Source organism: Henckelia pumila, chromosome 2, assembly GCF_033568475.1.
Source record: "Henckelia pumila isolate YLH828 chromosome 2, ASM3356847v2, whole genome shotgun sequence".
Taxonomy (NCBI): Eukaryota; Viridiplantae; Streptophyta; class Magnoliopsida; order Lamiales; family Gesneriaceae; genus Henckelia; species Henckelia pumila.
Window position 1 is genome coordinate 120,339,694 of NC_133121.1, and position 16,890 is coordinate 120,356,583.

At 40.6% G+C, this 16,890-nt stretch overlaps 1 protein-coding gene across 2 annotated transcripts; it reads right to left on the reverse strand.

Moving 5' to 3' along the window:
* Positions 1–11,708: 11,708 nt before the first annotated feature.
* On the reverse strand, positions 11,709–16,453 carry LOC140884246 (uncharacterized membrane protein At3g27390). 2 transcript variants are annotated; one of them, XM_073290938.1, is made up of 10 exons: positions 16,122–16,453; positions 15,265–15,373; positions 14,954–15,146; positions 14,547–14,683; positions 14,177–14,465; positions 13,106–13,212; positions 12,804–12,948; positions 12,528–12,723; positions 12,210–12,450; positions 11,709–12,123 (listed from the first exon to the last, which is right to left on the reverse strand). In XM_073290938.1, exons 1-10 carry the CDS (start codon positions 16,213–16,215, stop codon positions 11,904–11,906), a joined length of 1,731 nt encoding a protein of 576 aa, XP_073147039.1. In that variant the 5' UTR covers positions 16,216–16,453; the 3' UTR covers positions 11,709–11,903. The 2 variants fall into 2 exon arrangements, with proteins under 2 accessions (XP_073147039.1, XP_073147040.1); XM_073290939.1 differs by having other exon boundaries at positions 14,954–15,060; positions 15,256–15,373; positions 16,122–16,232.
* Between the last annotated feature and the right edge of the window lie 437 nt (positions 16,454–16,890).

Here is a 16,890-nt window from a genome sequence, read left to right on the forward strand (position 1 = left end):
TCATATGTACTGCTCATATCAAGAAGGTGCATATTCTTTTCGGAAGCTCATCACATAAGAACTCCAAAGTTAAGCGTGCTTGACTTGGGGCAATTATAGGATGGGTGACCCCCTGGGAAGTTTTTCAGGGTGCGTGTGAGTGAGGACATAAGCACGTTGAAAAGACCCGTCTTGATACAGTGGGTCGTTACACAAGATCGCCTATCTTCTCGAGAATCTCGTACGGCCCGATGAATCTCGGAGATAATTTCCCTCTCTTACCGAATCTGACAGTGCCTCTGAACGGAGAAATCTTCAGAAAGACTCGGTCTTCCTGATCAAAACTTAGAGGTGTACGCCTGACATTCTCATACTTCGCCTGTCTATCTTGAGCTGACTTTATTCTGGTCTGAATGATCTTAACCTGCTCTGCCATATCTCTAAGCATATCCGGTCCCAAATCTGGTGACTCGGACAAGTCATCCCAAAACAACGGATATCGGCATTTCTTACCGTACAATGCCTCAAAAGGTGCTCTACCGATACTCGCTTGGAAGCTGTTGTTGTAAGAAAACTCGACAAGAGGCAAAGAATCCTGCCAACTAGTGCCAAAGTCTAGCACTACCGCTCGCAGCATATCCTCTAACGTCTGGATAGTCCGCTCTAACTGTCCATCGGTCTGAGGATGATAAGCTGTACTCAGATGCAATCGAGTACCAAGTGCCCCCTAAAGACTGTGCCAGAAGTGAGAAGTGAATCTAGGATCTCTGTCTGAAACGATCGACTTCGGCACACCATGCAATCTCACAACATTGCTAACATACAACTCAGCCATCTGATCATGACGATACGTCATCCTGTACGGAATAAAACACGCAGACTTTGTCAATCGATCGATCACTACCCAAATGGCATCGCATCCTCGAACGGATCGTGGTAGCTTCGTGACAAAATCCATGGAAATGTGATCCCACTTCCATTCAGGAACAGATAGACTGTGCAACAGACCTCCTGGTCGCTTCCGTTCTGCTTTCACCTGTTGACAATTCAAACACCGAGATACAAACCTCGCTACGTCGCTCTTCATTATCTTCCACAAGAACTGGTTCTTCAGATCGTTGTACATCTTACGACCTCCAGGATGAATACTAAACCGACTGCAATGAGCCTCTCGGAGAATACGCTGTCTCAACTCCGAAATATCAGGCACAACAATACGGTTATTCACGAACAAAACATCATCTCTAACCTGGAATTCAGACTGATGACCCGATCTGACTTTCTCTACTAAAATCTGGATGCTCGGCTCAGACTTCTGTGCTTCTCTGATTGCAACAAACAACTCTGGCTCGGCTTGAATAGCAAACACTCTGATAGTCTCCCTATCTGTTTCAAACTCTAAACCAGAAGTGCAACAATCATCGATCAACTGATAAACACCAATAGTAGAAAGAGATAAAGAACAAAGCTTTCGGCTCAAGGCATCTGCAACTGCATTAGACTTCCCCGGATAGTACTTGATTTCACAGTCGAAATCCTTCAACAGATCTAACCATCTTCTCTGTCTCATATTTAGCTCTGCCTGTGAAAACAAGTACTTAAGGCTCTTATGGTCAGAAAAGATCTCGAAAGACTCACCATAAAGATAGTGACGCCAGATCTTCAGAGCAAAGACGATCGCAGCTAGTTCAAGATCATGGACCGGATAACGAGTCTCGTGCGGTTTCAGCTACCTCGATGCATACGCTATCACATGCTTATGCTGCATAAGAACACAACCCAAGCCTCGGTTAGAAGCATCACAATATACTGTGAAACCTCCAGTACCCTTCGGAATAGAAAGAATTGGAGCACTGGTCAGTCTCCTCTTCAGATCAACAAAGCTAGCCTCACAATCTGGAGTCCAAACAAAAGGCGCATTCTTCTGAGTCAGCTGGGTAATAGGCTTGGCAATAGACGAGAAACCCTCGATGAAACGACGGTAATAACCAGCTAAACCCATGAAGCTTCGGATCTCCGGCACTGAAGCAGGTCTAGGCCAATTCATAACCACTTCAATCTTGCTGGGATCGACAGAAATCCCATCTTCAGAAATAATATGACCGAGAAAGACAACTCGATCTAACCAAAATTCGCATTTCGACAGCTTAGCAAACAACTGCTCAACTCGCAAAATCTGCAATACGGTCCTCAAGTGCTCTGCATGGTCAGTACGGTTCTTCGAGTAGATAAGAATATCATCGATAAAGATAATGACGAACTCATCTAAATAACGCTGAAAGATACGGTTCATCAAACCCATAAAAACCGCTGGGGCGTTAGTCAAACCAAACGGCATGACTATAAACTCAAAATGACCATACCTTGTTCTGAATGCGGTCTTAGGAACGTCTTCCTCTCGCACTCTCAACTGGTGATAACCTGACCTCAGATCAATCTTAGAGTAGATAGAAGAACCCTGCAGTTGATCAAACAAGTCATCTATTCGGGGTAAAGGATACCTGTTCTTAACTATAGCCTGATTCAATTGACGGTAGTCGATACAGAGCCGCATAGAACCATCCTTCTTCCGAACGAATAGAACAGGAGCACCCCAAGGTGATACACTAGGTCTGATGTATCCCTTGGCAATCAAATCCTCAAGCTGCTCCTTCAACTCTCTCAATTCAACAAGTGCCATACGATAAGGAGCTTTTTAAATAGGTTGAGTATCTGGCACTAAGTCAATGCTGAATTCGATTTCTCGAATAGGTGGCAAACCAGAAACATCTTCCAGGAACACATCAGCAAATTCTCTAACCACCGGTAAATCTACCAAAGCTGGGCTAGATTTCAGTACATCAACCGCATAAATAAAAAATCCTTCTGCACCTCTCTGTAGCAAACGAGTAGATAACACTGAAATCAAAGGAATTCTAGATCGAGAACCCTTACCAAAGAATTTCCACTCGTCTGCCATTTCAGGTCTGAACCTGACAACTTTCTGGAAACAATCGACTGTCGCCCTGTACTTGGTTAAAGCATCTATCCCAACAATACAATCAAAATCTGACAGTCCAAGTACAATACAGTCGAATTCTAAAAAATTTCCTTCAAAACACAGTTCACAGTTCCCGACTACTCTGACAGAAACAATTCCTCCACCCAAAGGTGAAGTAACAGCTACTACTGTAGGCAACAATTCAGTTGGCAAAGCATGCTATAATACAAATTTCTCAGAGATAAAAGAATGAAAAGCACATGTATCTATCAAGACATGAGCAGAATAACCGAAAATCGAACAGTTACCTGCTATAACATCGTTAGGTGCTGCTTGAGCCTGATCCTCTGTCAGAGCAAAGACTCGTGCTTGCTGTCTCGAAGGCTGATTTGCACTGGTACTACCTCCCTGTCTGTTCTGCTGCTGAGTCTGAAAAGAGTGCACTGCAGAAGACTGCCTCTCAGGCTGAGCTGCAGGTCTAGACGAACTCCCACTCTGATCTCTATCTCTATTACGCTGAGGGCACACCTTAGAGAAGTGTCCCGGTTGCTGACATGTGTTACAATTTCCGAAGACTCCCACACACTGATCCGGTGAGTGTCTTCCTCCACACTTGCTGCAGTACAATGATGATGACCCAGAACTCGGTCCTGAACCGAATTGCTTCGAACCACTGGAACTGGACGAACTGTTCCCCTGCCTCTTGAACTGTTTAGCTCTTGCCTTGTACTGATCCTTTCTGTTTCCCCCCACTGTTACCACCTTCATACCTCTGCTGCTGGTTCTGATGCTGAGGTGGCTGATTCTGATACTGAGATGGTTGGTTCTGATACTGCCTCTACTGCTGAGGTGCTACCTGATTACCTCTTTGCCTCCACAAGCCTGCTTCTACTCCCTTTGCGTGATTCATGGCATCCGCAAAGTTGTCTGGCCTAGCAGTGTTTACCAAAGTAAAGATGTCAGGATTCAAGCCATTTATGAAGTGATCTGCCTTAGCTTCTTCATCTCCGGCAATTAGTGGTGCAAAACGCAACAGACTATCAAACTTGGCAACGTACTCTTCGATGTTCAGATTCCCTTGTCTCAAATTGGCAAATTCTGCTCCCTTGTCCTTACGGTACGAGATAGGAAAAAACCGCTTATAGAATTCAGATTTAAAAAGAGTCCAAGTAACTTCCGTACCTCTATTCTCTATTGCTTTCTTTGTCATGATCCACCAGCTCTTAGCAACCCCACGTAGCTGATGAATGACTAACCTGATTCTGCGATCATCTGTGTAATCAATGGAATCGAATAGCTGATCAATATCATCCAACCAACTCTCGCAGTCAACTGGATTTTCTGAACCCATCAATAATGGCGGATTGAACGACTGAAACCTCTTCAACAAAGTTTCCATAGGCGTTGCTGAAGCATCCAACTGATCAACTTCAGTGCTAGCTTGCTCAGTCGCAGGGATAACTGGCGGTGTGTTTCTGTTTATCACTCGACGAGGACCCATCTGATAATCAAAGGTTAGGACACGAGATATCTCAATCGCTACAATCAGTGCCCTTACAACCGCTTGGAATACCGGATACCAGTCGATAACAGAAACAGTTATATCTTAAGTAGATCATGCTTTATAAATTAAATCACATAACCATGTAATTCAATAATTCTCAATAATAAAGCATGCTCGCATGGAATTAAGTACACAGTTAAAATAATTAAACCACATGCGAGGAGCCAATACACGCAGACTCGATCTACCCGCTCACTCTAGTTCGACCAAGAATCTTAACTCTCTGATACCACTTAATGTGAGACCTCGGTTCTAAATAACAATTAAATGAGTAATTCAATAAGTAAGCAATTAAAAGCCAAGAGCATTTTTTTTTAAAAGGGGACGCGCGGGCGCGCATGGCGTCCTGCCCAAGCCCTCGCGCGGGCGCGCCTGAAGCTCTGCCCAAAACTTCCGAAATGAAGTGCGGGACGCGCGGGCGCGCCACCCGAGGCACGCCACCCGAGGCGCGTGCGCGCATCGCCTACTGAATTGGCTCAAAACAAGCCTCCAAAAGTGCAATAACATAACCAAAAGAACTCTAACATGATCCAACTAATATATATCCAACAACATAGCATTTAAATACATAAAAGTAAGAACACGCATCGATGCTAACTATTACAAGCCGAATACAGAATACAAAAGTTCTAACCACAAGCAAGACCACTTCCAATCCAAGTTCCAGTTCTTAACATGCTTCAAAACATAAACTAGATTGTCATGCTAACAAGACTTCTAAACCGAGTCTCACTTCTACATCATTCCCTCAAAGCTAACCATGCCTCTTCTGACTTGATCCTGCCCCACCTGTTGCCAAGTACACATACAAAACAAAGCAACAGCCGGATAACCGGTGAGAATGATAATCCCAGTAAACGCAACATACAAGTAATACAACAACAAACATGCTTTCAAAACAACAACAAAATCAATAACAACGTAATGAAATGCATGTCTTTAAACCGGGATATCAAATCTGATAAACGAGGGATTTCTGCTGTGCTTTTGGGATCCCGAGGATGAGATCACGTAACCACTCACCGACTCTTCCAATCGAGGTGGTGCCACGTATCCCACTCCTCTAGACTTTGAGCAACTATAATGAGTATGCTAGCACTAGGCGAAATGACTACGACCTAGGCCACTCAATTATAGTTCCCAAACGTCTAAACAAAAAGGGCTATTCTGCCCGCTGAAATCAAAGTTGGCTCAAGATGAATGCATAACATAATATAAAACATAGCCATATAATAAAAGCTCAAGCAATTCAACAAGACACAAGTTCCTCATGCTAGAACAAGTGTAGATGCAAGTATGTGCTTTTAAGGGAAACTCGAGAACCAACTGTCCCGAGTATGCTATCCCGCTATCGATGACTGCTTTTACCTTTCAAGGCAGTAGTTCCAACTTCTGGGAAGCTACAACAAAATATTGTATCAAAGTCTAACCAATCTAAACAACAACAAGGCTCAAGGTATCTTCATCCAAATCTCTGAAACGAACAAATGCTGTTAACCTTGGGCTTGACAAACTCCAAACGAATCTGTTCAGATACAAATCAAAGGTCAATAACCATGATCAACTTACAAGCCAAGTTCAACAACTCAAAAACGGTTCGAAATCTCAAAACTCAAACCGACGGCATAACGGCTAAAAACTGAACAAACCGGAAACGCAGACAGCAGTTTAATACCGATATAATCTCATAACAATGCTAATACAACAACAACATGGCAATCCCAACAAATCTCAAAACTCAAACTTTCGAAAATGGCTTCCAAAAATCACAACAAATCCGAACGTCGCTCTAATTCAAAACCGACAGATAATAAACGATCAGAACTCTGCCAAGAACAACATACTAGAATCTAGATCGATTCTAACAACCTCCGAAAAACAAAACATATCTGATCGGAGAAATACTTACGGTATAACGGAGCTCTCACTGCAGTGATCACTAATCTGCCTTCAGAAATAAATTCAAACGGCCGGATCGAGCTCGGACTGAAATCAGAAAGCTTGGAAGCTCAATGGGGCGTCTTCAATGGAGGATGCGTGCAAGGGGAAGGAGAGGGAGAGAATGGACCAAGTCAAACTAGACAAGATAATATATAAAATCCATTAATTGCGTTTTAGTCCCTGAAAAATCCAATTTTTGCAAAAAGGACCCTGATCAAAATCAATTCGGCTCGCGAACTCTGCAATCTCCGATTAACTCAAATAAACTCATTTAAGATAAAAATGGGGTGTTACACCTTTGACACAGCTTACACGGAAAGATGTTGCCTTCATATGGTCCTCGGATTGTGAGGAGTCATTTCACGAGCTGCGTGGACGTTTTACTACTGCACCTGTGCTAGCTCTACCTTCTGGATCAGGAGGTTATGTTGTCTATACTGATGCCTCTGGTCAGGGGTTGGGATGTGTTCTGACATAGCATGGACATGTTATTGTCTATGCTTCTCGACAGTTGAAGACGAATGAGACTAACTATCCAGTGCATGATCTTGAGTTGGCCGCCATTGTATTTGCACTCAAGATCTGGAGGCATTATCTTTATGGCGAGAAATTTGAGATATTCACGGATCACAAGAGTTTGAAGTATTTATTCACTCAGGCGGAGTTGAATATGCGACAGAGACGCTGGATGGATCTTCTGAAGGATTATGATTGTGAAATCAAATATCATCCAGGTTCTGTTAATCTTACTGCTGATGCCTTGAGTCGGCAGGTGAGACTTTCTGCACTTCAGACTAGTGAAGTATCTCATATGATTCAAGAGTGCTGTTCATTGAGTTTTACGCTCAAGCACAAGAAAGGGAGAAATGGGATTCGGTTGTATACTATTTTATCTGAGCCAGCATTGTATTCTCGGATCAGAGATGCTCAGATATCTGATGATAAGACTCAGCGTTTGGCACGTTTAGCCAATGGAGTTAATACATCTGGATTTCATTTTCAGGCAGATGGTTTATTGTGCTTATCTAATCGGGTGGTTGTACCTGATAATGCGGAGCTCAGGAATGATATTCTATCTCAAGCTCACAGAAGTCGATTATCAGTTCATCCTGGTAGCATGAAAATGTATAAGGACTTGCGAACTAGATTCTGGTGGAAAGGGATGAAGCGAAGCGTGTATCAATTTGTTTCAAGATGTTTGGTTTGTCAACAGGTCAAGGCTGAACATCGACGACCAGGTGGATTACTGCAGAATCTTGAGATTCCCGAATGGAAGTGGGAGCACGTAACTATGGATTTTGTCACCCACTTACCTATGACGTCACGTCAGTGTGATGCTATCTGGGTCGTTGTTGATCGTTTGACGAAATCAGCACACTTTATTCCTTATAACCGGGAATATTATTATGATCGCATGGCACGTTTATACATCCAGGAGATAGTGCGATTACATGAGATTCTAGTGAGCATAGTCAGTGATAGAGACCCGCGATTTACCTCACGTTTCTGCGGTAGTTTTCAGGAGGCGTTGGGTACCACTCTGAGTTTGAGCACTGCATATCATCCGGAGAATGACGGGCAGTCAGAACGGACGATTTGTACGCTGGAGGATATGCTACGTTCTTTTGTCATGGATTTTGGCTTATCTTGGCAGGATCAATTACCTTTGATCGAATTTGCCTACAATAACAGTTATCATCGTAGTATCGATATGGCACCTTTCGAGGCATTATACGGTCGACGGTGTCGTACTCCATTATTCTGGGATGAAGTCGGGGAACGACAAGTCGAGGGTCCTGAATTGGTGCAGCAGATTGTAGACAAGGTAGATTTGATCAAGTATAAGATCAAAGTTGCTCAAGATAGACAAGCCAGTTATGCTAATATTCGTCGCAGGCCACTTCAGTTTGAGCCTGGTGAACATGTGTTTCTCCGAGTATCACCTTTCAGAAAGGTGATGAGATTCGGCGTGAAAGGCAAGTTGTCTCCTCGTTTCATTGGGCCTTTCCAGATACTGGAAAAGATCGGAGATGATGCATATCGTTTGGCTTTACCGCCAAATCTTTCCAGTATACATAATGTTTTTCATGTGTCGTTACTTCGACAGTATATAGCTGATGAATCTCATGTGATTCAGTCTACTGATATACAGCTAGAGTCAGATCTGTCTTTTGTTGAACGACCAATATGTATCCTAGACAGGAAGGAGAAAGTTCTTCGAAACAAGACTATACCACTTGTGATGGTACAGTGGCAGCGCCGAGGCGTTGAAGAAGCAACTTGGGAAACTGAGAGTCGTATGCAAGCGAAATATCCTGAGTTGTTTGCTTTGTACTTTTGATTTACCATGTAAGATATAATTACAGTTGTTGTAATAAAACATGGTTTGATGTTTCATATTGTTATCTTGATTTTGTCTTTAGATATTATTTCGCGGACGAAATATCTAAAGGTGGGGAGAATGTAGTAACCCAGGTTCCATTTTAAGATAATAATATGTTAAACATGATTAAGGATTAGTAATTTCGGAGTATTATTGGACTTCGAAAGAGAATTTGGGCTTTTGACTTTGGGCCGGATCGGAAGCTCCGAACCCAGATCGGAAGTTCCGATCCTAGCCACTTCGGAAGCTCAGCGGAAGCACAGAGATCGGAAGCTCCGATCCTAGAACGGAAGTTTCGATCTCCAGCTGCCAGCAATGCTCGATGACTCAGCCACGAATTTTGACAAGTGTTGAACGTAGAGCAGATCGGAAGCTCCGATCGGAAGTTCCGATCCCGACGTGTCACACATGCATGCAATGAGCTGGATCGGAAGCTCCGATCCTGGCCGGGAATTTTGCCTATAAATAGGGCTTCTCAGATTCATTTGTAAATACAAATTCCCGAGTTTCCTTCTACAGTTATATAGTGTGAGATATACACTTGAGGGCCCTATCGGTTATAATAGAGGTTCTGGAATAACCAAGGTGTGGTTATAGTCATTCGGGACTAGCGACTCCAAAGGGCTAACTACGGACGAAGGTATGGTCCGGGAATCTATTTAAGTTTTGGGAGTACTTATTAGCTTAGTTAAGGCTTATAGAATTTATGTAGTGATACGGTGAACTTTTGAATATAGGCTTGGAACCTAGGATCTTACTATACTTGAACTAGCCTAGAGGTACGTACACATTGACTGAAATTGCCAGCGAGTATACATGTTTATATGTTGCATTTTATTTGGCATTATTATATGACATGATATATGATTTACCGCTTTCTATATTCATATGTCATGTGCATATACACGTTGAGTATATACCTTGTTATACCTGACTATAGAGCCGCTCAGCTCAATATTCGATAGTCTGTCACTGAGAGTACCGCGACGGTGGGGGCATTTATGTCTGTCTACTCTGGTGTACTAGACGAGTGTGGTTGCACCCAGAGGTTGATCCGTGCGATGGCAGCACTCATGTGGCGCCGGTTCTGAGCATGATTTTTCAGATGACCCTGTACCAGTCATCATGTTGCATGCATTATATACATATGTTTACTCATGTCTATGTACTGGGCGTTAGCGCTCACGTCCTAGTTGTTATCTTGGACACCCTATTTCATGGGGCAGGTCGCAGGATGGACGGAGCTGGTAGTTCAAGGCAGGACTAGGGAGCAGGAACCTTGAGGATTTTATTATACAGCAGGATTCGATTTAGCAGTATAATGTTTACTGTTTAAGCTTTCGATTTGGTTGTATCACTACAGATTTAAGCCTGAATTATGTTACTAAGCTGATATGTAAATTATGATTATGTTTCCGCACGTTTTTACTCTGTTAAGTATTTTTCTGTATTAAGTTTAATGCATGCTATTAGTTGCCAGTTAGTAGGTGATTCCATGCAGGGTCGCTACAAGCACCACCTGCATCTTACGCGCGTGCAAAACAAAAATGATGGATCGGGGACACGTGAGCTAATATTTCAAATACGCGAGGACCGTGGAGCCACTTAAAATAATACGAGGGGTTATGAGCCAATTATAACATTTACAAGGGGGCCGTATGCATTAAACCCCCTTCTTAGAACTTATTAATTTTACCCAAATAATTTCCCTAAAACTATTATTAATGTATAATTGATGTCAAGTATTATTGTTTCACTATGCCAATGAGGTCTTGGCCTAGTGGTCAAGACTGAGGCCCTGAGACCACGAGGTCTCAGGTTCGATTCTTGCTGACTGCGGGTAGATTTCCTAATTTATTTAGGTAGAATTAGCTAATTTCTTAGCTCAAGACAAGCACGTCTCGAGTTCATGCTCAAGTCCCGTCGGTGTGCGGACAAATTTCACTAGTGTTGCAATATGATGTAATTTCGATATTCAATGCAATTTATACTAAAAAAAAAGTATTATTGTTTCACTATTTTCCATGAAGTTTTTCATATATGAATCAAATGTTTTTACAATTCATTTTAATAAATTGGCAATATTGAAGCTCGAGTACTACTTTTGCATGTAAAGGTTAAATGACTGAATTTGCGCTTGAAGTATTCTAAAAACTATTCGTTGAACTTATTTTGCTGTTACACAAAAATGACAAGATCCTCTAAAAAAACAAAAAAAAAGAAAAGAAAAAAGAGGACAAGTTATTGGCCTAATCGATTGTAGTTCATTTGATTTTTTTATGGAAAATTCGATCGGATGGGTTTTGTCGAAACAAAATCCCGGTAATCAAACTTTGGTAATTCGATTCGATTTTAACCGAACATTTTACCCTAAGCACTGATGATTTAAGCCGTGTTTATAAACTCTCAAAATAAATACTAGCAAACATTATCTTATTTATTTATCAAGAAACCTTAACTAATATAATTGTAATATATCTTTAATTACTACACACACATATATATATAAATTTTCTTCCAACCATGTTTCCAAAACCCAATATCGAGTTTTAATGATATAAAAACAAAAAAAAAAACAAAAACAACAACCACTAAAACCTGATCGCAGCAGAAAATTACTATATATAAATATATATAACAATAAAATATATACGAAAAGTATTTTTTTAAGTTGAAAGAGATGATTATCACAATAGAACAACAAACACCTGTCTCAAACTCAAAACTTGATGACAGATGAGCTGCGTCAACCCATAAAATCCCACTTAAATTGCTTTTCACATGCACATTAATTTCTTTTAATATAACGACTTCGTATAATTTCAATATCGTGTTCATCATATCAAGTTTTCGTTCTTCTGCTACACAAATTCAGTAAATTATAGACGATATCAATATCAACAAATAGCCAATAAATTAAAAGGTAGAAGGTGGAGTTGAGAAGAACTTCAGAATTTTGTGTGCAATAAATGATATCCACACCGCCGAGTAAACCATTAAACTGGTTCATCGTGCCTACTGGTGGCTGTTCGAGTTGAAGCTACAAATGGTCATGCTCATACCATGTCACCGTCACGTTCACGGGTGCTGCTTCGAATGCTACCCTCTTCATCATTCCTACGTCCATTCAGAAATTTGCCACCAAATCCTGATTTTGAGGAGCCCCCGAGAGATAGGCCCATCTGGATTGCTTCCACATAGAGCACCTTCACCAGATTCTTGAATCGTCGTCTAAATGTTGGTAGTCGGGCCATCGAGCCAACTATCCCTTGGAGCCTGCAACAGAAGGCAGAATGTTGGAAATCGAGGCAAAGGTGTTGTGTCAAGTAAAATCTAGAATATAGTCGTTGAAGTGCACAGACCTCCTAATCACAGCCTGCAACTGCGCTACTCTCACTTTGTCATCAGATGGGAACCCGCTGTCGTCCCATTCCTCCGGTCTATCGTTTTTGCATACCATGACTAGCTTTTTCAAGAATACTTCCTCGTTCTCTTCGAGTTTAAGTCCCTTTATCTGCTCCTTCATGGTCAGGAGAGGCGCCAGAAACCAATCAAACAATCTATCCCTTGGAAAGTTGGTCGGATTTAACTCCATTTGTTCAGCTACACGGCACGAAAAGATCATGATATCTCGGAAACCAGAAAATTCAAAGAAAATTATCCCAAGAACATCAACTTACAGAGAACCAATCCAGAAGAATCAGATTTTGATGATTTGATGAGACACTGTAAAATCGACAATGCAGGAAGCTTGATACCGAGCTTCTTACAGTTTCCTTTGAGAATACATTCTTGAACATCTTCAACATTGATAAGTCCTTCATGAAGTAGCACTTTTCCGTTCACTTCACACGATTTGAAGAGCCAATCCCACACCTATTTTAAAAGTACCACCATTTTTCATATCACAAGCCAAAGCTACCCATGCTGCGGAGGGCAAGAACAAGTATGTGTACCTGCATTGGCGTATATTGTTGGATAGCTCGTTTAAGTGTTCTTGATCCTTCCGAAACTAAATTTAAACTGTGGGAACCATTTCGATCAATTGACTGTCCTCTCTCGATCTCATTGGTATCATTCTTGTTTTTACGGTAACGAGGCCTTCCTGGCAGAAGGATTCAATGAGTCGGATGTTGTTTATGATTGATATAATATTCAAAATCCCAAGCACGTTACAACGAAAAACAGAAGAAGAAGAAGAACAAGATGAAAATAGATCCGAGAAGGAAAATTTCAGAATCTTATTAGTGGCGTCTACCTTGGAAAACATGAACCTTCTCTTAAGTAAAGTAGATCGTTGCAATATTCATCAAATAGAGATACCACAGCCACAATATATGCAAGTCCCATCTGAAGAGAACCTTCCTGCGTACCGATTTGATCAAACGACCAATAAATCTTAGCAATCAATGTATAATTAACGTATAAAATCAAAACAACCAATTGATCTTAGGATTGGTTAGAAATATTTTTATTCAAACAAATAAATGTGTGTGTGAGATAAACAATAAAGGTGAAATCAACCGAACACGTGGCTCAAAGCATTAGGCTGATGAGAGTACAGTATAATGATAGGACCAAAACAACAGAAAGGAAACAACACGAGGTGAGAGTTAAACAAGCTACTCAGACGAAGAAAATACTTCTTAGCTCGGTTCATCTCACAATGAGAAATATATTTTAATTTTGTAAAAACAAAATCAAGATACCAAACCATAGAAACTCCCAATTTTTCTTGCAATAGATTAACCCTCGCATAGGGGTAACTTAGAAACATCTGTTTTCCACTGTAACAACTAAAAAACCAGAGAGAATTTTGGGCGAGGTTGCTCGAAAATTCAGCCAAAGAAATGTGAGAGTTAACTTTAAACTAATTGGCTCGAGCTTAAGGCACTATCAACTCCATTACTTCTACATTCAAATGCATTGATTGTCCACTCCCTTCCTAACCGACCATTAAGAGTCCACTAACCCTCAACGGTAATTAAATAACTATGGTAAACATGGAGAGGAAGATCTGTTTCTATACGAGTTTTGAATTAAAATCAGATGGAAATTAGCAATTGCAAAGTAGGTCATTGAGTTGTTTGCTAATCCTATTTCAGACATTTCCACCTCTAATAAATTGAAGACATAATTTGCGTTCACAAAAGTCCAATTTTCCAATGATCAATACTTTTGAAGAACATGAACAAAAAAACATGTTTTATCTGAGATTGAGCTCAAAAGCACAAACTCTTTTTTTTTTGCCTCGAGAATTTATTATATTCGTAAGGGAATGTTGGTCTCAGGGAATCGATAAAAAGCATAAAAAATGTTGAACGCTCACCTGAATCACGACGACTCCACCATAAAGGCCAAGAAAAAAACTCGAGAAGAAAGCTGCCAAAGCCGCCCCAATTACAGCCAGAGGCCATAGAAAGATTGCTAGACCAGCAAATGGAACACAAACAGTTTCCAAGAATGGACCTTCTCTACCAACCAAGTCTTCTAATAGCCTCTTCCATCCTCGGAACAACATGTAAGGGCTTTTCCAAAGAGCTATCGCCGTAATGAGGGGGACATCTACTGGAACAGCTAGAACTGCAACCAAGAAACCGCTTGGCAGCATTGATAACCTTAAGTAACAACAAGGTCATTATTATTCTCATGTGAAGGATAGTTCAAAAGAAGTGCATAGTCTGAGTTAAGAGTCTCACTTTATTTCCATCGGTTTCTCGTCTTCGTGCACTTCCTCACTCAATTCATCCATGTAGGAGAAGTACGAATGGAAGCAGAAATCCATGAAATCTCGAACTATCGTACAACTGTCTTCGAGAGTCGACCAACAACCATCCTGGTATCATAAAGCGCATAAGCAACAAGCAAAGTTCAATGAAAAAGAGAAAACTAGTCACATTATTGTCTTGCAGTTAGTTAAATCTTAACCTTCTAGTGTATGCAGTAAAATAACATTTAAAATTGATGCATTAGCTTCATCTTAAAACCATTCTTAAAATTTTGAAAACCCACGACAACAGGAAGGTACAATCAGACAGAAAAACCGTGACAATCATCAATCTTCTTGCTCAAAGTGATTAATGTTAAATACAAATCCCATACTGACCAAAAAACAATGCTTCCATTTATCAGTCACTCTCTCCCCCACAGCCTCGAAGGTAGCAATCAATGGAGCAAAAAACCCATAACCTATTCCGCCAAGAATACTTCCAGCTATTGCAACGACAGGCCAGAGAATCAAAAGCACCGGCAACGAAAGCAATACAAGAATCTTCAAAATCCACCCTAACCTCTTGCTTCTGCATTTTAAAGTCAAAGACGAGCAATAACAGAGCAAAACTCGAAGTAGGCATAGTAACATATGCATTGTGTAACATTGATAAAGCCAATTGTTAACTATATTGCTACTATACGTACTTTGCCACACAGTAGTAAGTCCAAATAACATGTGCGGGCCAAAGACCAATAACCAGTGCTGAATTTCCAACTGCTATTATGGTGAAGGCGACTGGACATATAATCAACCCTGCTCCAGCAAACAATACCCGAGTCCACCAAATATATGTCAAAACGGGTTTTCGCACAACCAATGGTGAAATGATAATTCTTAAAGAACTGTGTCACAATAAATTTGACCACAAAAGCTAAGGAGTGTGTTCTCTCCCAACTCAGGTCAACCATAACTAAGACTTGAAAAACTGGTCAAGACATAGCATTTCAGATTGTAATGAAGGTTAATTAAACATATTACTAATCCCATTATTCCATTAACTACAAGAAATTAATCTGATAGGATTCCTATGGTTGCTATAATAATAGGTTTCTTTTTCTTTACATTAATGGATTGTTCAGGAGAAACTCATTCTAAAAACCAATCATGCTAGACATGGCTGAAACTTGCATTTATTAGCAACTACTACATGTTCTATTTTAAGCATTGGTCTAGGCTAGTCTCCCGGTACCCAAAACCAACCATTAGATCCTATTGCAGCTCATATTTCAATGGAAAATCACATTATGCACGATATTTCACATCATATGACCAGAATCACTCGGGGGGCGTAGAATGGACTTTTCCAAGACTGCCCACCGATTCCGCCAATGGCAGCATGTGTCATTCTGTCATTAAACTAATTTCTTTACCTAAGCTACATTCAACTCACCAACTTAAAGATAATAACAAATAAAACAGTATGCTAAAAAAAATAATGAAACAGAAGCACAACGAGAACTAAACGTATATATATATATATATAAACATGAATCCAACATACCTTTGAGAAGTCCAAGAAGGAGGAGCGACGCGAAAAATGGTAAAAAAGATAGAAAAATCCAGAGCTTGGCTACAAACCCAACAGGTACCTCCATTAACGAGCTGATTGAGCTCTGCCTCCTCCCCCAAGATTTTTTTTTTACCTTCTCCACCAAGATTATTCTCAGTGGGTTCAAGAAAACAATGGCGCCGACCCAGAACACCGTGTTTCGGAATTCGGAAAAGATTGATAAATATTCGAAGTATATATGCGGGCACGATCAGAACCGAAGCTCGTTTGCGTAGAAAGATTTATATAACATATCTTCTCAATAAATGTATGGCGAGAACCAATTGCTTTAGTGCGTGGCAGCAAGGAGATGGGGAAGGCGCCACATGTTGCTACCAGAGCATGCCATGAATCCCCGCCTTTTGCAGACCAATTCGCATTTCAACCCAAAGTCTCACCTAATTTGCAAACTAGACCTTTTTCTGGAAGTAGGTGCGTTTTTTCTCCATTTTGTGGAACAAAATTGAATAATAATATATTAATATACTACACGCAGCATGCATAATAAAAATTTAAAACTTTTCAAAATTAAAAAAATTAAAAATTTTAAAAAAATGATGATATTCTACGTATGTATCACTCGAATATAGCATTTTCATGTTCGATTATTTTTTAATAATTTATTTATATTTAAATGTCAAATGGAGTTTGAGGTAATTTGAAAAAAAAAGAGTGGTATTCAACAACTGTGACAAACAAATGAACAATTATTATTATTGAA

Coding starts and splice junctions, on each gene's coding strand:
- LOC140884246 (XM_073290938.1), bottom strand. CDS start 16,215: ATGGAGGTACCTGTTGGGTTTGTAGCCAAGCTCTGGATTTTTCTATCT. Junction 12,949..13,105: donor GAAGGTTCATGTTTTCCAAG/GTAGACGCCACT, acceptor TCTGCCAGGAAG/GCCTCGTTACCGTAAAAACA. Junction 12,724..12,803: donor AACAATATACGCCAATGCAG/GTACACATACTT, acceptor CTTTTAAAATAG/GTGTGGGATTGGCTCTTCAA.